At 37.4% G+C, this 23,117-nt stretch overlaps 1 protein-coding gene across 2 annotated transcripts in view; it reads right to left on the reverse strand.

Annotated features, from left to right (window-relative positions):
• Positions 1-610: 610 nt before the first annotated feature.
• The window catches only part of kif3a (kinesin family member 3A), a 62,216-nt gene continuing 39,709 nt past the window's right edge, over positions 611-23,117 (reverse strand). The window contains exons 10-18 of one of the 2 annotated variants that reach the window (XM_059990485.1): positions 15,969-15,977; positions 14,980-15,136; positions 12,476-12,656; positions 11,112-11,222; positions 10,063-10,188; positions 9,361-9,414; positions 8,155-8,223; positions 5,824-5,951; positions 611-4,231 (exon numbers count right to left, since the gene is read on the reverse strand). In XM_059990485.1, the coding sequence (XP_059846468.1) occupies positions 4,183-4,231; positions 5,824-5,951; positions 8,155-8,223; positions 9,361-9,414; positions 10,063-10,188; positions 11,112-11,222; positions 12,476-12,656; positions 14,980-15,136; positions 15,969-15,977 (884 nt within the window). In that variant the 3' untranslated portion in view covers positions 611-4,182. The remainder of the gene's footprint in view (positions 4,232-5,823; positions 5,952-8,154; positions 8,224-9,360; positions 9,415-10,062; positions 10,189-11,111; positions 11,223-12,475; positions 12,657-14,979; positions 15,137-15,968; positions 15,978-23,117) is intronic. The other variant, XM_059990486.1, reaches the window with a different exon arrangement.

Here is a 23,117-nt window from a genome sequence, read left to right on the forward strand (position 1 = left end):
TGTTTAGCATCCCTCCCCCCCAATCAGTGTCACATGAAGCCATGGGAACAGGTGGAGGATTGTCGAATGAGCAGCTGGTGCCTAAGTTCTGGTTATGCGACCACTGACGCCAGGCAGACAATCTCTGAAGAATATTGATAATGGCTGGGGTCACCTGTTTTGTGTAGACACTGTCCAGAAGGAAATGGCAAACTTCTGTAGAAAAACTTGTCAAGAACAATAATGGTCATGGAAAGACCATGATTGTCCACGTTATATGACACGGCACATAACAAATAAACAAATGCTTTGGTAACAAAAATCTAGTTCTTCATAATTAATTCTGAGAAATTTAACAAGCAAGACTTAGTTAATTATGTTTCCATGTAATCATGCAAGCGTAGAGGTTTGTAAGGCTGTGCCGAAATTGTAATTGGGTAGATCAGGTTTTATCTCCAGGTTTCAATAAATCACACATCCTTCAAACACTAACTCCTTGTTGCGTTTTATGCTCCTAAAGAACCAAACAGCCTACTTGTGTTACTATGATATCCACGGCAGATTTTAATTGAGACACTAGAAAACTATTAAGCCCTTCAACTGGAACTGATGTGCAATTGGGAGAGTAACATCAGAGAAAGCAACCACTATTTTTAATTAACATCACTGTTACATTCATTTCAAATAGCATTGTTAGCACGGTTATTAGTGATTACTATCAATATACATTTATTGACATTAACATGCTGTATATATACATATACATGTTCTCATATGTACAACACTGTGCACAACTTATACATAACAGATTACAAAGAATAATCAGTAAAAAGACATTTATAAAGAGCTTAAATCAACTGCTCTGGACATATAAAGGAAGTTAATTCATACGAGGTAAAACTTTAAAATGGAACCTGGGGAACCCCTGTATTAAACTTAGTACATAACCCAGTATTAGAATACAATTTAAGAACATGTGCAGGTTTCCATTAATAATTTTTACTCATTTTACAATAAGCCTTAACCACAATAGACATCACACACACAACGTTAAAGTAACATTTACTCCACTTTATGAATATGACAAGCAGCATTACATTCAGCTGTTAAATTCAAATCTATGGTAGGTTATAAACTTTTTCATAATCAAACTTGACATTACTTCAGGATGTTTGAGTAACTAGTGCTAATCCCAAAGATCAAAGAACTAAGGTTCTTTTAATATGCTTAGAGTAAACAATTTTTGGAGTACTTCCTTGAAATAAAATTGAGCAGATACCACACTGAATGGGAGCATTAAAGCTCGCAAAAAACATTATGCAGACATATAAAAAGGATCACTAGCAAACTGCTTCAACAGTTTCTCAGTCTGATAATGCCATACATCCTTCAACAACTGATCTGTACAGTCAAGTGTCTATTTGATACTATCATAGATAGCCAAATCAGCAGTTTTGTATTAAATAGGTCCACAATAAATGGATGACAATGCAGATTCGACCAGAACCTGTGGAGAAAAAAAATAGTTTTGGATATGCAGAGTTTACTTCTCAAGGCAGATTTTACTCCAACACTGGGGGCTCAGTGCATAAGCTTTGGCAGTTGCAAGGGACAACTAACCTTAATTTTAGGGTACTTGGAGGGTCCCACCTCTCCTTCACTAGCCACAAACCATCCCCGAGCTCTGATCACAATAAGTTCTAATCACTTACGTATGTGCTTTAGCATATGCAAGTAATAACATTCATTCATAATGACCAAGATAACTCAGCTGAAGCTGAAAATAGAGTATTTAATCAAATTAGTTGAAATTTGAATCTTTCAACTCTATTGCATCTACAACATGATTTTTCACAGGCAAACATACGATTTTTTTTCTGAACGTTTATTCTGAAAACCTTGGAAAAATTATTATAGTATTCAGAAATTTCTTGACGTCTGATATAATTGGAACAATTTTTTTCTGCTCACAAATGTCTGCCAAGGAATCCATAAATACTCTCAGGTGCTGTCAATGACTTGCTTTACATATTATATAGTAGGAATAAATTAAACCAATGTGGGCACAGCTGGGAGCTCTGAAAATGACTCAGAGTCTCCTAATTTATGAAAAGGATGGGACTCTGGGGTTTTCACAGTGAAAGCCACATCACCAAAATTTGAAAGGCTTAATTGTACACCATTACCCGCTACTACCCTAGCGCTGCATAGCAGTACCAAACATCACTGCTGAAACCCAAAAAGCTTCACAGTATGCAAACTGCAGATATTCCCAGGTCATGAACACTTCAAATTAGCCTGTGAATTCAAAACATCAACACATAAAGACTATTGCTTTTCACTAGAGCAGCAAGTACCACGTCAGTCTTGGGGATGGAGGTGAATGGTCTGATTTGGAGGTAAAAAGTAATTCCTTTTCCATACATATTTAACCTTGTAAAATACTTACAAGACTGAACACCTACACATTTAAGAATTTTGTTCAGAATCATCAGTAATAGGTGTTGAAAGTTAACATTTTTTACTTGACTTGTAGAACTGACTACTTTGAGTTCATCTATCCTCAGCAGTTTGAGTGAATCTTTTGCAACACGCACAACACACTGGAGGAACTCAGCAGGTCAGGCAGCATCTGTGGAAACGACCTGCTAAGTTCCTCCAGTGTGCTGTGCATGTTGCTTTGACCCCAGCATCTGCATAGTATTTTGTGTGTGTGAGCAAATCTTTTGTTCCCTTCTCTAAGAGAAAATGTTCTTAGCGCAATACTTCATATGCTCAAACAAAAGAGCAGCTTTCCTTTTAACAAATATAATTAAGGAACTGTTGAGCAAAACATTTGAGTTAGTGTTTTAAAAATAATAGCAATTAGAAGTCCAGAGTTCTCGCTAACATTAGACACTATGGGCACACCCTACAATGAGCTAAAAGTGCTTTATTATCTTGTTTCCTATTCGTATTTTTACAGATTTCCTATTTAACGGTTGCCAGTACACAGATTGTTTTAATTTGTTTACACTAAGTTGCTGCAAATAACTGACTCCTAATATAAATTACTTTGAGAAGGCAGAATCCAAGAATGTCACAGTACTAGGCCATACAGCCCACTGCAACAGTGCAAATGTCACGATCTATTAAGTCTATTTCACTGCCCATTTTTCATTCCTTGTTTATTTTTGGTTCAGTGATTCAATTGCCTTTTGAAACATTTTACAAAACTTAGTTTCTACTCTTTTTAGTTGCTATATTCCAATGTTAAGTACCAACCATAAAATAATCCTCCACTATTCTCTTACAATTCTGAAGAATGACAAACTTTTCCTGAGTATAAATTAACAGAAGAAAAGATACCTCATTCACCATTATATTCCCAAAACCTTCCCTGATTTCTTCTTGACCTCCTCCATCTCATGAAAGTGCCACTTTCTGTGGCTCTCCAGAACAAAACTCTAATCTTTGTGAACTTCTTCTATAGCCCCTCCATGTACTTACTGGGGAAGGAATAGAATGTGAACAATTTAACTGAACAATTTTTAATAAATATTTCTTCTCCCTCCTGCAACCCCAAGCTAAAGGTTAATAGATAATATACTCCTTTATACAAATAAAAGAGCCATATTATGTATCAAAGAATTAAGCACCTAATCTACAGCACTGAACACAATCAGAAAAGCATTGACATATTACAACAATAGTGCAGACAAAGCTTTAACAAAAACAAGATAAAAATGAACAAGTGGTAAAAATGATAGTAAGTTTGAACTTGAAAGTCTATACATTTCAGAATGAAAAAAAATGACTGAGGTAACGGTTGCAACCAAACAAAGTTACTTGGTACCTGTTGTAGAAAACCTCAAGTCCTTTGAGTTTCAGAAAGTGTCTGAAAATGTTAACTAACGTTTTGATTTTCCTTCAAAAGCAGGTAATCTTTTAATTAACAGGTTAGCTGCCTGCTGAATATTTTTCACTAATAAGACAATAAGCCAAGACCAGTATCATGAATAACTAAAGAACAGAATCTCATAATATTAGATAACAAAACTTGATCTCAGGACATTCTACTATCAAGAACTTTAGACCTTTTCCTCATAGACCAGTATATGTGGATTCAACAAAAGCTCATGTTGAGACATCATAAATCATATTTCAATGTCCTACAACATTTTGCATCTCAAACAGAAGTTCATTGTCAGCCTAGTCTTTTGGTCATTGAAGGAGAGAGTCAATTCCAGCTTCAGCCTTTGTCGAGCGCTTCCTGGTGACGAAAAAGGAAACAAGCCATATTTATTCAAATATTTACTTTCATCTTCACATTTCCCTAAATGTGTACAAAATTATTAACCCTGTTGCTGATATACAATAATAACTTGTATTAGGAATATGAGCAGCTGACACAAAACTTTAAAGTACAGTATACACAGCAGATAACATTAGATTTGATGAGATTAACAAGCAAATGAATGAACATTTAGCAGATTAAATCAAACATGAAAATATGATCTAACAGTTTGGTGGGGACAGACAATACAATCAGCATGCCATCCCAAGATTAATACTTCTCAATAATGACACACTTACATACAAATGAGCTCCAACAGGAGTATTAAATTCAAGGGTTATTTATATACACACACACACACACACATGCTTGCTCCTTTGAAAGTCTAAATTAGTTTTCTGTCTCTCCACTTTTCATAATTCCTCTTTGCTATGTGCTACTGATGCACAGAAATATGGTTACTACTTTGAAAACTTTTTGTGTACTGGACAAAATATACATGGATCCTTGTTTAAAAAACTGGAACCTATTTGTAACCCAGAGACAGCCTGGAGATTTTTCTCTATTCCTTCCCTCTCTTCCAGAAGTTTTCCTTCTCCTGTTTCTCAGTTCTGTTAGTCATCAAACAATTTACTGCTAGAGTGGAACTCAGCAATTCCACTTTCAACAAGGATGTACTACAATATGGGGGGGGGGGGGTGTTAGAGGGAAGGGGGTGGGGCAGTGGCAGGGCAGAGGCAGAGGGGCAGAGATGGGAGGGAGAGTGGGATATGAAAAATTGACTTGCAGGGGATGAAAGCAGCTGGGAAGGCAGTGCAAATGAGAGGTGAGAAATAAAACAGGAGAACACAATGGGATTGTGTGCAGTCTATGAGAGAATAAAGCAGAAAATATTTTAATTACTAGCAGCAAACTATATCAGCAGCCAAAACCTGCATGTGAAAACATAATATACAATAGGCTAAATCCATCACTCAAAAAACACACATGATCTAAACTTAAAAAAAAGACAACACTCTCTGACAATGGAAATTCACCCCTGCACCATTCACAAATTACCACTCAAAAATTTGTGAAGAAAGAAAATAGATAAAAAACAAGTATTTATTATCTTTCAGCTTTTGTTTTTTGTTTCATGCCCAAATGACGTGGCTTCACATGATGCATAATTCCAATATGGACTATTTTGTAGTTGTGCAACCCCACTGTAATGTAGTCACTTGCAGCCACAATGAATGTCACAGTTTAAAAAATAGTCGGTTTGTAAAGAGTATTAACAGAGGACTCTGTGTTTACTGTTTGCGGATTTGTATGGGCAAGCTGAATGATAACCTATAACTTATCACAGAATAAATTGAATGAGTGTATATTTTTGCGTGAAAACGTTTATCTCTCCTGTTAAAATAAAAATCACTTTGAAAATAGACAAGTTACTGGAAGTTGCCTAATACCTTCACAAAAATCTCTTAATAGACATCTAGTTAAAAAGAAGTTTGAGAGAATAGAACATGTGTTAAGGAAAATTTTACATTTAGACGACAAAGATAAAATATTTCCTACAGCCTTACTTTCTTCCGGTTTTGGGTCTGGATTTTCCACCTTTTGAAGTTCTTGGTCGCTCCAGTTTCATTAGTGACTGACGTAGACTCTCTTCAGTGTAGGCCAAGTAAACATGAGATAGATCCACTTCAAATGGCTGAAATAATCAAAAGTTAAACAAAGATCAGCTTTAAGAATCAAACAAAGCCATTAAGAATTTTCAGTACATCTATCATTCAAGGCCACCTTCATTGTGAATTGCATTTTTTACACCAAAATTCCACAAATACAACTAACATCAAAATACATCATAAAATAATGCATTTAAGCACACAGGGATCATAAACCAAAATGTAAATAATACCTTGTGCCAGATGATTAGAGGCAGTAAAAAGAAATCTGGGCAATATTTATACTTATGTGAAAGAACATTGTGGAGTAAATAATTTGCAAATATACTGTGCCTTTTACTTTTCAGGAGTACCCTAAGCACTTTCAACAATTTATTCTTTTATTGACAAATATGACAAGAAATTTTCATGCAAATAAGATTCCAAATATCTAAACAAATTTTGTTTGGTGGAAAGTGCCATCACTGGATGGCAGTATTTCCATCAAGATTATGTTCAAGTCCCACTCAGGCAAAGAAATAAAGATTAATGTCAAATCCAGTTAAATTCCACCAGTGTCAAAAGGACTTCAATAACAGTATTATAACTCTTAGAATCCTATTACACTATGTAAGTTTTAAAATACATATAACTGGTAAAGAATGTATGAATCACAATCCTCAATTATAACCTATCCTTTTTATTTTACTATACTTATTGTAAAACTACAGGCTAACTTTCAACTGTATTTAAGTTGAAATACACAGACGATAAATACAAATGATGCATTGCTCGATTTCTGCAAAATTAGTTACCCCTAAGATAATTTGGAGATGTGAAGCAAAGTTATGATGGCGTTAAATGGCAACTCCTTTGCTTCCATCTTCAGAAACAGCTCTACATCTATCTCTGATATCTCTTATTTTCCTTTTCAAGGTTCTTTTGAAGACCTTGACCTGGAGTTACACTCTGACTTTGGTTCTTTGCGGAATGGGACCCACTCTCAGGGCCCCACGACCAGCCGCTTTTTGATATCCCAAGGACACAGCCTGGAAGACTAGCGCACCTTCAAGGTGCCAGATTTTTGTGGCTCTGAAGACAGGCTGATTCTAGGCTGGTGTCCGACTGGGACATCGCAGGAGAATACAGAAATTGGGAGCAGTAAGTTAGCTGCCATGGGCTGTGCATCCCGAGTCTTTCTGGGGTCGACTCTCTGGGTGCAGATCTTGGAAAAAGCAACGCAACTGACTTTTAACATCATAAATCAGCGAGTTGTTATGTCTCCCTTTTCGCTGTGAAACGAGGACACCTCTTTTTCCCTTTTTCGGGGAGAAGGAAAGAGGGAGAGGGAGGGAGGGAGAGAGGGAGAGGGAGGGAGGGAGAGAGGGAGAGGGAGGGAGGGAGAGAGGGAGAGGGAGGGAGGGAGAGAGGGAGGAAGGAAAAGAGGGAGAGGGGGAGGGGGAGAGAAACAGACTGTGGTATGTTGAATTACCGGATGAATGAGTAGTCTTTGGGGTACTGCAAGTTTGTGTCTTTATTGATGCTTTGCTGCACACTTGAGTGCTCGGCGGGGTGGGGGGGCACGAGGCGCAATGCTTTTTTGTATGATGTTTCAATGCCTTTCTGCTGCTTGTGAATGGGAGGGGGTAACTTGGGGGGCTTTAGGGTTCTAACGTTTAACTGTTATGCATTCTTTGGGGCACTCCTCGGTTTTCATGGATGTTTGTGAAGAAAAAGAATTTCAGGATGTGTATTGTATACATTTCTCTGACATTAAATGTACCTATTGAAACCTATTGATTTGAATGAGGCACACAACTCCAGAAGTTAAACTGATTTCATTTGATTAAATTTGAAACAATTGTCACAAAAACTGCTTTTCTCAGCATCAAATAAGCTTATTTAAAAATAACATTAATGAAAATCATCATAATAATCTTTTGAATTCTCATTAATTTGAAAATATGGGCATTCAACCAGTTAAGTCACATTTCAAATAAATGAATGACACTTCTCGCTGTGAAACGAGGACACCTCTTTTTCCCTTTTTCAGGCAGGAGAGAGAGACAGCAGCAAATAGATGACAACTGCTTAAAAGTTTTATTAGTATTTTGTAAATATTAAAAAGATTGATTAACTAATAACAATTTTGAGGCACTGAATAGGGAAGTATAAAGAAAAATATTAATTGCATTCAAAATGAATTTTTTCTCTATATAGTGAAGAATTCAGAAGGTGCCATCAACTTACATCTTTTTCCGTTTTGTCAGGGACTGGTGTCTGCTTTCTCATATTGTTTCCTGTATATGCCACACATTTCTACAAATAAGCAGAGAAATCTTTAGGCAAGCTTGAAAACCTATCTTTCTTCATATACAGCAAACAATGCCTTTGGAATGTACAATAAAACAATCAGATGTGTAGGTACTACATTACAATTCAGCTGGTTGGAATTAAGTACATGGATAAGTAAATGATAAGAATGGAAATACTACCCAAAAAAATATCCTTAAGGGTGAGAAGATTAAGATAAATGGGATCCAGAGCAACTTGATCCAGAAGATTAAACTGGATGTGATCCATGGTGACTTACTTGCTAGATTGGATTCGCAATTAGCTTGATATAGGTGTCAGAGGATAATGGTGGAAGGGTGCGATTCTGAAAATAGGTCTATGAATAGTAGTGTTCTTTAGGGATCATTGCTGGGAGCTCTACTGCTGGTCTTTTATATAACCGACAGGGATAAAAATGTAAATGGACTGATTAATCCATATGTATATAACATAAAAATTGATGGAGGAGTTGTAGATGCTGAAAAATGTTGACAAAGGATACATTGAGGCACAGATCAGGTGCAGGTATGGGTAGAGTAATGGCAGATGAAGTTTAATCCAAGGAAGTGTGAGGTGTTGTATTTTAGGAGGTCAACTTCAAGAGAAACGTATATAGTAAGTTGCAGGACCTTAACAGCATTCTGTTAGTTTATTATTGTCGCATGTGCGTTCAGTACCAAGATACAATGTAAAGCTTTGTTTTGCATGTCATCCAGAAAGATCATTCCAAACATAGTACAGAGCTTGTGCAAAAGGAAAAATATAACTGTATGCAAAATATAGTGTTATAGTTACAGAGAAAGTGCTTGCAGGTAGACAAATAAGGTGAAGGGCCATGGCGAAGTAGACTGAGCTATCAAGAGTTCAGTTTATTGTAAAAGAGTTCTGCTCAATAGTCTTTTATAGCATTGGGATAGGAGCATAGAAGGGATATAGATTACGTGCAGGCAGATGGAATTAGTTTCATCCTAGTTGGTACACACGTTGTGGGCTAAAGGGCCTGTTCCTTTTCTGTGCTCTGTAAGTGCTCTTGGTGAAATATTTCTATGGCCTACATGTAGATATAGTCAACATAAATGCTCTGGTCTGTCTTAAATGTTATAATTAACTTTGCAAACTTACCAGCTGCCACTCTCCAATGTCTTCATTCCAGTGTACGTAGTTTTCAATCATCTCCTTGAAGGTATAAATATCCATTTTAGACAAACTTGCTCTCTTTTTATCTATTGGTGCCAAGCACAAAATATAATAAATACAAGGTGTAACCCAATTCAATGTAGTACTTATTCTGATCAATCATGCTTGATTAAATTGTCAGGCTCTTCTGAAGTACAAATAAGCCTCTTATTCTATAATTCTGTTAATAATGTCCTTAATTATCAATCAGAATTTTCAACTGGTTTAGGTTTTGGAACATTAAATGTAATCTGTAAATTTCCCAGTTTACTGCCCAAAATACCTGAAACACTTATAAATACCAAAATTTGGGATCATCAATTATGTGGATGATTATACAAGTTCCATCGACAACATTTCACAGTAAAGGGCATTTTCCATTTCCTTTTATGCAAACACTGATTTTCATTGCTTATTCTTTTCCACCTGAATCATCAAATAGCCCTTAGACCTAGGTTCAAAATCTCTCACACACAGCAGTGATGTACAGTACATACTAGGAAATCATATTACATTCATGAAAACTGCACCATTCAAGCAATCCAAACAACTATCTAGACAAAAGGTATGCTCAACATACGTGCAAACTATTCAATTTTATATAAACCCTAACATAAGTAAATTATTAAAGAAAATTGTCTAGTTTACCTGGTATTCATGAGGAATAAAGTTGTCAACAATGAGCATCTGGAGTCTGAGCTCTCGGCCTAGTTGTCTTACGTTCTCCAGCAGTCCTTCGATTTCACGTTGATGTTCTTGTTGCAAGTCTGCCATCTTTGAATAATAACAACAGACCATCATCAATGCCATCATGTCACACCTCAACACTTAAATGTAAAAATATGAAATTTCAGTTTATTTCAATTCCTTGTCCAATAAGAGCAAGTTTAAACTGCTTAACTTTTACATTGAAAAAGCAATTACAAAATTAGGAGATGACCAGTAAATATATATAGTTTGTTTTATATTTTTTGGCCCTTCTTCTTCGAATACAAGTCTTTAAATTACAACTTGTCAAATTTAAATTACAAACACAAGAGATTCTCCAGATACTGGAAATCCAGAGTAATACATAGAAAATGCTGGACCCTTCATCACTGCCCGAGGCGTCAAATGTTTATTCCTTTCCACAGGTGCTGTCTGACCTGCTGAGTTCCTCCAGCATTTTGTATACGTTAACTTTAAATTATAATTTGCAAGTTCTAAGCCTGACACTTCTGTGCATTCTATATGGGTACTCAATACAGTGATTATACTAAAGCAAATGCAGAAAGTGCACTAGCCCCATGGCTGGCTGAGAAGTATAGGTTTTCCAATATGTTTTAAAGAATACCTTTTCTAGTTTGGGCTTCCAGAATTTAATATACTCAAATCAAATCAAGTGAAGTTTATTGTCATTTAACTACATACATATATATATAATATATATAATGTATATAGAAACGAGGCATTTCTTCAAACCAAGGTGTAAAGCACATAACACATATAACACACGATAACTTATGAAGTTATGGATAAGATCTACAGGTGAACTAAAGTGCATTAATAATAAGTACGGAACAGATTAACCAGCGACATTTCAAATACGATGCAGCCAGGAGTTCAGAAGCCTAATGGCATGGTCATCTAGTCATGCTTAAAGGAATCAGTACAACTTGACAAAACAAGATCTTTTATGTCCTCGAGTAGTATCTCACCTCCGACTTTGCTGCCATCAGCATTGTCCAAACTTTCTTCAGTTTCTTTGTTTTACCTTGTGCCTCCTCCTGCAAACTGGTATACTTCTCCTCGATGTCTAGACGTTCTTGCTTCAATGAAAAACATAGCAAAAAGAAGCATTTTTAGAAATAATCAGCAATAACATACATGGAAGGCAACATTGAGGACAATTATCTTTTCCTACAGCTGTTTCAAAAGCTTTGATGCAAAAAGGACATTATTGAGATTAGCTGATAATTATTTAATACATCTGTTAATGTAGTTTCAACATAATGAACGATAGAGGAGGCTACTTGTATTAGTAAAATATCTTCAGTGAAGGAAAATGAACTTCATTATACCATAAAAACATAATCAGAAAACTGATGCGCACCAATCCAACAAACAGGTTATTAAATGAGAGGTTGAAGGAGGATGGCAAAAGGCAAAATGGCAGAGGAAATCAACACCGAAAAAAAAACTGGAACAGACAAAATTTTAAGGATGGCAAGAAAAGAGATGAAATGGAAAGATCTAGGGAGGAAGGTAGGAGGTGGAGAAGCCCGAAGGCACACATTCAACATTTCAGGAATGACTTCTTCTCCTCCACCATCAGATTTCTAAATAGACAGTGAATACTACCACAGTATTTTTCCCTCTTTTTGCATGACTCACGTAATATTTTTCCTTACTATATATTTCTTATTATAATTTATAGTTTATTATTATGTATTGCAATATACTGCTGCCACAAAACAAATTTTATGATATATGCCAGTGATATTAAACTTGATTTTGAATCTGAATCTTCAGTGCAAGTGCAAGGAACCCAAAAGTTAAATAAAACAATAAAGGAAGGTTTAAACAAAAAGAGGCCATTGGTTCCTTGTGTGTGATCTGCCATTCAATGTCACTTTAATCACTGAGCCACTTTCCTGTACTAACCATGTATATCCAAAAAAACACTAATGTAAACTAAATAGACTGAACAACTGAGTCTCTACAGTTACCGATTGATTGTGGAGGCTATATGTTAAGAAAAATACCTTCAATGACGAAATATGGCCCTGGTTATTTCAAACAGGAGTAATCAGAGGCTCAAGTTGTACACATAGAAAAATATAGTTGAAACAGAATAATAATCTTAAATGTAGGTCAGCATGGGGACAATTTATGGGTAAACAGTATTAGGTATAAGACAGGATCAGATAGGATAGATTAGAAGTAACAGGAGCAAAGACAAGGTTAACTAAGAAAAGGGTGACAATTTTAACTTTAATTCCTTTAAAGTACACATCATAAGGAAGATTAGCTGAGGTAGAGTTCGGTTTTGTGATAATAGGGTGGTGTTAAGAGCATTAACCTCTTTTTCCTCCAACTCCTTTCTAAGTTGTTCTGCACGATTCCGGCGAGCTTCCAGTTCACAATTAGATTCATCCAGCAGCCTCTCTTGCTCTTCAGCTTTTGCCAAAAGATCCACTCCTCCCACTATCACTTTCTTCTCTAGAGCTGACAATTTTTCCAACAAAGACTGGTGTTCTTGCCTAGGAGGTCCAGTGAAAGGATTCCATTATTCAATTACTTTGTAATAAATAGCTTTAGAATGTAATTCTCTTTAAAGGAGTAGTGTAAACACCAAGCTATAAGCTAATCAGTGCAAGACCAGATAATAGAGTCTGAAGTTATGCTTATCATTGCCAGTCAATAAAATGCAAGTAAATCTCCCATAAAATGGTCAATGCAAATTTGGCAAATGTCCACCAAAAAATTTCAACAAAATACATTAATCAGAAAATAACTGAGTACAAATTAAAGTCCTAATGAGAAATTCTCAACAACTAATGCAAAATTACCTGTGATTATAGTTGCAAGCATTTGACATAACATACTTTAAGAGTATTCCTTCTGCAATATTTGTAGTCAGCACAAGAACCAAGCAGTTTTAATACAATTTGCCTTTACTAATTTTTTTTTTAAATCCAAGTATAAGTGACAGAGACCAGATATTTGCATTAGTGACACTGGAATTTTCTTTGGGATCAATAAAGTATCTATCTATCTAGACACTATGAATGAACAATATTTATCCATCAGCTTATTTCCAAGGGCAAAAAACAATTATAGGAACTATGTTGCATTTGGAGTCGATTTTAATGGCATGGTAAATTGATAATAATAGACAAACAACTTATCTGGCTCTGAAAATTCATTTTTTTAACCAGTGGGAGAGGGGGATTGTTGCTTGCTGCCAATTATGTGCGGGAGGGAGGGGAGCTGGGGGGGCCTTTGGGGTTCTTGTGTTTAACTGTTGTTCATTTTCTGGGGCATTTCTCTGTTTTTGTGGATGTCTGCGAAGAGAAAGCATTTCAGGATGTATATTGTATACACTTCTCTGACATAAATTGGACCGTTGAAACTTTGAATTAATTTTTAACGTTGACAATATTTTTATATATTTTGTCTGCTATTTCTATAGTTATTGCCTCTTTTGTAGTTGGCTTTTTCCAATCTTCATTCTGCTCTCTCTACATGATTTACACCTAATTTATAGTTCCTGCTTCAACCTTACATTTTTACTCAGTAATGATTCTTTGAAGTGACCAATTGCAATATTTCACTGTTCTTGTCCTGTTCAGATATCTTGAGAAGGCACAAAAACTGGATCAGACTAAAGGAATAAATACTCTATAACGAAGTTTTGAAATCTGTTAAAATCTTTCTAGGCACTTATGAAATCAATACTGTAGAATGTCCCTTGTAAAAACTTTTGTTCAAAGTTCAAAGTAAATTTATTATCAACGTACAATTTCTCACCATATAAAACCCCGAGATCCACTTTCCTGTGGGCTTATTCAATAAACCATAACAGAATCAATGAAAGACTGCACCAACATAGGTGTTCAACCAATGAGCAAAAGACAACAAATTGTTCAAATACAAAAAAGAAATAATAATAATAATATATAAGCAATAAATATTGAGAACATGAGGTGATTGATGGGACTAGTGAAGTTATTCCCCCGGTTCAAGGGCCTGATGGTTGAGGGGTAATAACTGTTCCTGAATCTGGTGGTGTGAGTCTTGAGGTTCCTGTACTTTCTTACTGCAGAGAGTATGACCTAGGTGGTGAGGGTCCTTGATGATGAATGCAGCTTTCCTACGAAATGCTCCATGTAGATGTGCTCAATGGTTCATTAATCCTATTATGGTTAATATTCTATTATGAATTTACTGCATATGCCTGCAAGAAAATGAACCTCAGGGATGTACATGGTGGCATATATGTACTTTGACAAAGTAGTGCTGAGGTGGAAGGTCAGCTGTGAGCCTGCTGAGTGGCAGAGCATGAAGGACTGGTTGGCCTAGTCTGGCTACTACTTATGTTTTTCTCTTCACTGACATGATAGCCACATCTAGTGGATATAAGCAGATACTGCAAAACTAAAAAATACAATGAATACAACAAATCTGAAACAGAAGATAAACAGCACATAAGTAACCATAGCTCTAGCATATATTTAAGGAAATCCTATTCTGTACATACCTTTCCCAGGCGCAGAGTAAAATTTTCCAACTGATGTTAAAAATGTTAACACACATTTAACTCAAAACTACTTCAGGATTTAAATAACAAAACTATGAAAGTAGCCAGTGCTTAAGAACGCGAGTACAAATCATTTTACCATTATAATTTTGCACAAACACACAATAAAAACTAGACTGTAAACATTTGTAATGAAAGCAATTTTCACCATCATTACAACTAAAAAATTTAAGTCTACATATTTTAAAACATACTTTAAAACAGATTTCTCTGACTTGCACCTCAAAAATTATTAACTGAACTCTTATATTCTTTTATCTTACTGTGCTTTCAGCAGGTCTTTTTCTCTCTTCTCGAGCTCTGCTCTTGCTTTGTTTCTTTCTTCCTCTTCCATGTCAAGCTTGGCTTCAAGAACTTTTCTCTCTTCATCAATCTTTGCCTGCATTTCTGCCATCTTTTCCGGAGATACCTTCTTCCTTCCTTCATTACAGAGTAAACTGTGTTATATCACAGTGCAGGTCACATATTTAGATTTGGCCAAGTTTACTTACCTTTGGCCAAATAAGTCATATAAGCCTTATAATTAAACTCATTGCCAACTTATATGCTCGTGCATTAACTCAAACTTTATGACATAAACAAAAAAGTACTTGAAACATTCAGTGTGTTAGACAGTGTGGAACATTTTAGGTCGACAGAATAACCAATTCTTACAGTCTCCAACCTGAAATATTAACTTTGTTTCTTTTTCCACAGATGCTCTCTTAATTTGCTGAATAATTCCAGTATTTTCTGTTTTTATTTCAGATTCCCAGCACCTACATTTTTTTCTTGTTTCAAGAGTCTCAGAGAATATGGGCACAAATGCCATTGCATCCAAGTAAAACATGCAGGCCAAACAAAGATGTCTGTTCACTTCTATTCTACTTAATGGTTACAGTTTAAGATGTTTTAAAGTAACGAATTTAATACTTTCTTTTAATTTTATAAGGCTGAATTACACTTAAAATGTCTCTGATTACCATTTTTCAAGCTCTCTGATAGAAGCTACCAGTCAAAAGTCATCAAAACAATCCAGGATCCACCATCTGTGGCCCAATCGCCACAACATTTACAGAGGACAGAAGGCGTGGAGAACCATGGTCATTTGCTCAATTTAATTGTTCTAGGATTTTGTGCTTCTCTTTTGTAAGCATGCAGTTCAGCATTTTATTTTAAATAGCACTGCGTTCAGATCTTGCAAAGACAACTCAGGCAGAAAAAAAGTATACGAAAAATATGCTACAAGAGAAAATAAGAAGAAATTACAAACCCGCTTGATCTTTAATTGGGATGAAATTAGTTGACGCCACATAGACAATATGCGAATATAGGAAGAAAAAAGAACAAATTAAATCATTAATTTCTGCATTTTTATTGGTTACAGCAATGAAGACATGAACTGTCACAATAAACAAATAAAAGATAATACATCTGAACCATGCTAAAAATTACAGAACATAAGAAATAAGAGCAGGAATAGGCCAGACCCTTGCCCACTCAACCTAACTATCTCTCTGCAGGTTCTCTGCATCTTCTACACAATTTGCTTTACCACTCAATTAAGTGTCATCAACAAACTTGGATACAATACACACAGTCCCCTGTATATCGTGACAGTTGTGTGCCCAGCACCAAACTCTGCAGCACATTGCTCACTACTGGTTGCCAACCAGAGTAACACCCATGTATCCCAACTCTCTGCTTTCTATTAGTTGCTCCTGCTCTCCGGTGCACCCAGTGCACCCTTTCCCAAGTTCTGCCTACTCTCATCCAGCATCCTAACTAATCCTCCATCCATGCCAATACATCATCCCAAAATCCATGCATAATATCTTATGGATATGTCTTTTATGCGGCACCTTACTGAACTCCTTCTGGAAATCCAAGTAAATAACTGTTCCCCTCTATCCACTGTGCTGCTTTTCCCTTCATAACTGATGTTTAGACACATTCAGTACGTCAGAATTAATGTCTCATTAACATATATTACTCACTGACAAGGAATGTCAGTTATAGTCTAGAGGTATAGTTCAGATATGTTCATTGCTCTCAGAAGAAATTCAAGGCCAGGGAAGTAAATGTAGGTCTAAGTTTGCATTCTGAGGTCTAAATAAATCTTGCTTCTGTCAATAAGTTCAAAACCAACTTCTTTGAAACCTCTGGCTCTGGTTTTAGGCAACTTTTGCCTGGTAACAAAACAATTATTGTTGCCACCCAATCACTGTCACCCCAATTGAAACACATCACACTAAATGACAGTTGATTGAGATAAGTAATGCATGCCATAGGTTGGCAGCATGAAATTTCACATAAGCCAGATTAGGGCAAAGAATGGTTAACTATCTTTAACCATCTCTCTCATACATAGATAATTTCACTTCACATATCATATGTACAATTTCTGCATCTGTAAAAAATCCTACAGTTTTGTTACCAAGAGGTCAAAAATACAATGGACACTTCAAAACATCACTTCTCCATAGCTGGCCATTTTTGTCATATTTTTCATATACATCTATAATTAACTGGTGGGAATCACTACCCATATAACGTTTCAATATTAACAATTTGCCTGCTTCTATTCAGAAAATAGTGGAAAATAAAGTACTATTTACATCTAAGGCGCCTAGACATTCCTGACATTGTTCAAATTGTTATTTTGCACAGCTTGCAAAATCAACCTGAGCAAATAGCTGAGTCAATACGCACAATACTAAGAAAATTAGTTCAGTGCAGAAAACTTTAAAATACAAGCTCTGACAAATTAAAACATGGAGAACAAGTTGAAAATGAGTGTGGTATTAGCTTTGGTCTCAATGCAACGTCTCTATAATAATCAAAAAGCAAAGGAGCTGAGTGAAGCAAACTTCACCCAGTTCTAATGAACAAAGACCATAGAAATCCACAGCACATTACAGGCCTTTCAGCCCACAATGGTGTGCCGACCACGTAACCTATTCTAGAAACTGCCTGGAATTTCATTACCGCAATGCCCTCTATTTTTCTAAGCTCCGTGTACCTATCTAAGAGTCTCTTAAAAGACACTAAAGGAGTAATTTGAAAGGTCAACTACTTTCCCCTCCTGCCAAGTAGTTTCAGAAGTTTTTGATTTTATATCTTAACAATAGTACTTCTTCAAAATCATTTAAAATATTGAGAGATACAGGGTACAATTTAGAACAGACAACTGACTACTCTAGCAATGAGGAAAAAATACATGCTTTGAGGCACTTTCCCTTCATCAAAACTGAAGCCCTGGCCCATTAATCTAAGAAAGCATAGAGATAGAACAGTACAGCACAGAAACAGGCCCTTCAGCCCATCTAGTCCATGGCAGACTATTAACCTGCCTAGTCCCATCCACCTTTATACACCTATATATGCTCTTGATTAATCAAGCATTTCAAATTACTATCAAAGCAATGCAAAGTCAATGCTTACAAACTGTCAAAAGAAACAGCTACATCATCGTGATACTATGGATTTTTTTATGATTTGCCACTTCTCACAAGAACTACTTTTCACATTTCAAGAAATTTTTGATATTTGAATTGACATAAGTTGCTTCACTCAACATCTACAGTTGCAAGAAAAAGTCTGTGAACTCTGCAATTACCTGGTTTTCTGCATTAATTACTCATAAAATGTGCTCTCATCTTCATCTAAGTCTCAATAATAGAAAAACCCAATCTGCCTAAACTAATAACACACAAACAATTGTACTTCTTCTCAATACTGAGTACACCACTCAATCACAGTCTAAGTTCAAAAAAATGTGAACCTCTGGGTTAATACCTTCTACAAAAGCTACTTGGAGTCAGGTGTTCCAATCAATGTGAAGAGATTGAGGTATGGGTTGAGGAGGTGCTTTGCCCTTTCAAAAAGACACACAAAATCAGGTTACTGACAGGGCTTCTCTTCAAAAGAAAGATCCATTTAAGTGCACCATGCCTCAATCAAAATAACTTTCAGAGGACCTTAGAATTGTAGAGATGCATGAAGCTAGAAAAAGCTACAAAAGTATTTCTAAAGACCTGAGCGTTCATTAGTCCACTGCAAGAGAAATTGTCTACAAATAGAGGATATTCAGTACTGTTGCTACTCTCCCTAGGAGAGGGTGCCTGCAAAGATCACACCAAGAGCACAACGTGCAATTTGAAGAAGGTGAAAGTGAACACAAGGGTAACAGCAAAAGACCTGCAGAAATCTCTTGAACTTGCTAAAGTCTCTATTCATGTGTCCACTATAAGAAAAACACTAAACAAGAATGTTGTTCATGCAAGGACACCATGGAGAAACCACTGCTCTCCAAGTTTGTAAAAGACCACCTGGATGCTCCACAATGCTTCTAGGATAATGTTCTGCAGACAGATCATACAAAAGTTGAACTTTTTGGTAGAAATACACACTGCTATGTTTGGAGGAAGACAGGCACTGCACACCAAAACCTCATCCCAACTGTGAAGCATGCTAGAGGAGCATCATGGATTGGGCTGCTTTGCTGCCTCAGAGCCTGGAGAGCTTGCAATCGTTGAGGGAACAAATTATTCAAGATTGTATCAAAACATTTCACAAGAGTCTATGAGGGTAGCAGCTTGTCACCTGAAGGAAGGCAGAGAGGGCAGCATTGCTCTGTTGGTAAAAAGTTAAATCAAATCATTAGAAAGAGGTGACATAGAGTCAAAAAGATTGCAAGGGTACAAAGACCCTGATGGGAGTTGTATACAACAAACAGTAGTGAGGATGTAGACTACAAATGGCAATGGGAGATAGAAAATGCAAGCCAAAAGAGCAATGTTACAAAAGGCATGTATGACTTCAACATGCAGATAGATTGGGAAAATCAGGTTGGTACTGGATACCAGAAAAGGAAATTTCTAGTTTGCCTACAAGATGGCTTTTGAGAGCAGATCATAGTTGAGTCCAGCCATCTTTGATTGGGTGTTCTGCAATAAACCAGAATTGTTTAGAGAACTTCTGGTGAATGAACCCCTTGGGGAAGTGAAGATAATGACAAGCTAGGGAATTGTTTAATTGGAGTAAGGTATGAAGCTATCAGGCAGGTACTTGGAAGCATAAATTGGGAACAGATGTTCTCAGGGAAATGTGCGGAAGAAATGTGGCAAATGTTCGGGGATATTTGCATAAGTATGTTCCAATGAGATAGGAAAAGGATAGTAGGGTACAGGAACCATGGTGTACAAAGGCTGTTGAAAATCTAGTCAAGAAGAAAAGTAAAGCTTATGAAAGGTTCAAAAAACTAGGTAATGATAGAGATCTAGAAGATTATAAGGCTAGCAGGAAGGAGCTTAAGAACGAAATAAGGAGAGCCAGAAGGGGCCTTGAGAAGCCCTTGGTGAGCAGGATTAAGCAAAACCCCAAGGCATTCTTCAAGTATGTGAAGAGCAAGAAGATAAGATGTGAGAGAACATTGTAGTGTGGATGAAATCACCGGAGAGTGACTTACTGGTAGATACAAAGCAGCTTCTTTATTCAACACAACAAGGTACAGTATGCATCACACGGAGACCCTTTGGTGGAAAAGGTCTGCTAGCTCAATGTGGGCTCGATATTTATTTCCTAAACACAAAGGGCAATCCCTATTTACAAAGTACAGACAATGCATAGACAATGCTTTCTTTTGAAGCTACATACAAAGCATCACATTTTCTGACTTCATCCTTTCCTCCTGATGCCCACCTGTCTGGGTAGGTATTCACAGCCTTTAGGAATGCAAGTTAAATCCACAATACATTTATTTGGTATTTTACGTGCAAACATAGAGGACAATTCATATTTATAAAATATAGATAATACTGTTTTCGAAACTACAGCATCTGGTCAAACTACAGTGTCAGCAGCATCTGGTATTCACAGCTTTTAGGAAATGCATTGTTATGAATTCAATCCACAATACTTTATCAAACAGAAGACTGGTGGCCAAAGTCATTTAAGTATAAATGAATCATCTACCCAAAAACTCACTCTAACAGGACCAATCAAGTGTGACAGTGGAAATGTGTGTATGGAACCAGGAGATAGCAGAGATACTTAACAAATACTTTGCTTCAGTATTCACTACGGAAAAGGATCTTGGCAATTGTAGGGATGACTTACAGCAGATTGAAAAGCTTGAGCATGTAGATATTAAGAAAGAGGATGTGCTGGAACTTTTGGAAAGCACCAAATTGGGTAAGTCTCCAGGACCAGATGAGATATACCCCAGGCAACTGTGGGAGGCTAGGGAGGAGATTACTGAGCCTCTGGCAATGATCTCTGCATCATCAATGGGGACGGGAGAGGTTCTGGAGGATTGGAGAGTTGCAGATGTTGTTCCTTTATTCAAGAAAGGGAGTAAAGATAGCCCAGGAAATCATGAGTCTCCAACCAATGAGTCTTACTTCAGTGGTTGGTAAGTGGATGAAAAAAATCCTGAGAGGCAGGATTTATGAACATTTGGAGAGGCTTAATATAATTAGGAATAGTCAGCATGGCTTTGTCAAAGGTAGGTTGTGCCTTACGAGCCTGACTGAATTTTTTGAGGATGCGATTAAACACATTGATGAAGGTAGAGCCATAGATGTAGTGTATATGGATTTCAGCAAGGTACTTGATAAGGTAACCCATGCAAGGCTTATTGAGAAAGTAAGGAGGCATGAGATCCAAAGGATCTTGCTTTAAGGATCCAGAATTGGCTTGTTCGCAGAAGGCAAAGAGTGGTTGTAGACGGGTCATATTCTACATGGAGTTCAGTGACCAGTGTGCCTCAGGGATCTGTTCTGGGACCCCTTCTCTTCGTGGTTTTTATAAATGACCTGGGTGAGGAAGTGGAGGGAGGGGTTAGTAAATTTGCTGATGACACAAAGGTTGGAGGTGTTGTGGATGTGTGGAGGGTTCTCAGAGGTTACAGCAGGACATTTTTAGGATGCAAAACTGGGCTGAGAAGTGGCAGATGGAGTTCAACCCGGATAAGTGTGAGGTGGCTCATTTTGGGAGGTCAAATATGATGGCAGAATACAGTATTAATGGTAAAACTCTTGGCAGTGTGGAGGATCAGAGGGATCTTGGGGTCTGAGTGCATAGGACACTCAAAGCTACTGCGTAGGTTGACTCTGTGGTTAAGAAAGCATACAGTGCATTGGCCTTCATCAACAAAGGGATTGAGTTTAAGAGCCAAGAGATAAAGTTACTGCAATATAGGACCCTCGTCATTCCCCACTTGGAGTACTGCGCTCAGTTCTGGTCACCTCACTACAAGAAGGATATGGAAATTATAGAAAGGGTGCACAGGAGATTTACAAGGATGTTGCCTGGAATGAGGAGTGTGCCTTATGAGAATAGGTTGAGTGAACTCGGCCTTTTCTCCTTGGTGTGGCGGCGGATGAGAGGTGACCTGATAGAGGTGTATAAGATGATGAGAAGCATGGATCATGTGGATAGCCAGAGGCTTTTTCCCAGGGCTGAAATGGCTAGCACAAGAGGGCACTGTTTTAAGGTGCTTGGAAGTAAGTGCAAAGGAGATATCAGGGGTAAGTGTTTTTTTTTTATTTTGTAGAGAGTGGTGAGTGCATGGAATGAGCTGCAAGCAACAGTGGTGGAGGCAGATACAATAGGGTCTTTTAAGAGATTACTGGATAGGTACATGGAGCTCAGAAAAATAGAGGGCTATGGGTAACCCTAAGTAATTTCTAAAGTAAGCACATGTTTCGCACAAAATTGTGGGCCAAAGGGCCTCTATGTTTCTATGTAATGTGATCAAATTTACCCTGAAATTTGAGAAGGAAAAGCTAAAGTCAGATGTATCAGTATTACAGTGGAGTAAAAGGAATTAGAGAGATGTAACATGCTGTAAGGCAGACAACCCCAATAGGTGGACCACGGTCCAGGTCGGGACCGTAAGAACCAAATGTCTGGACTGCGCTGACCCACTGGCACTTATGTGAATGCACGTGTCATAACATGTAAATAAAGCGTGCACTGCTCTAATTTATTTTAACCTCATCGCACACCGTACACTTGACTTACGCCACTGCAGAGCGCGTGACCTACTGCTTTCTGGTCAAAGCTGAACCTTTTGGAGAGAGACAATCATGGGAGACTGCGAAGTTGTCCAATCCCTGGTCGTCCTGCCAGCAGCGACATCTGCCCTACATCTCTGAATACACAACGGTTGTCCAGCCATGTCTCGGGAAAGGACAATGTCGTGGCGGATGCTCTCTCTCGCCATACCATTCACGCCCTGTCCCAAGGGGTAGACTATGCAGCATTAGCGGAGGCGCAGCAGGCAGACGAGGAGATCCCAAGTTACAGAACAGCAGTTTCCGGTTTGCAGCTCCAAGACCTCCCTGTAGGCCCAGGTGAGAGGACCCTACTCTGTGATGTCACCACCGGCCAACTCCGCCCCGTCGTCCCAGCAGCC

Source organism: Hypanus sabinus, chromosome 15 (genome assembly GCF_030144855.1).
Source record: "Hypanus sabinus isolate sHypSab1 chromosome 15, sHypSab1.hap1, whole genome shotgun sequence".
Classification (NCBI taxonomy): Eukaryota; Metazoa; Chordata; class Chondrichthyes; order Myliobatiformes; family Dasyatidae; genus Hypanus; species Hypanus sabinus.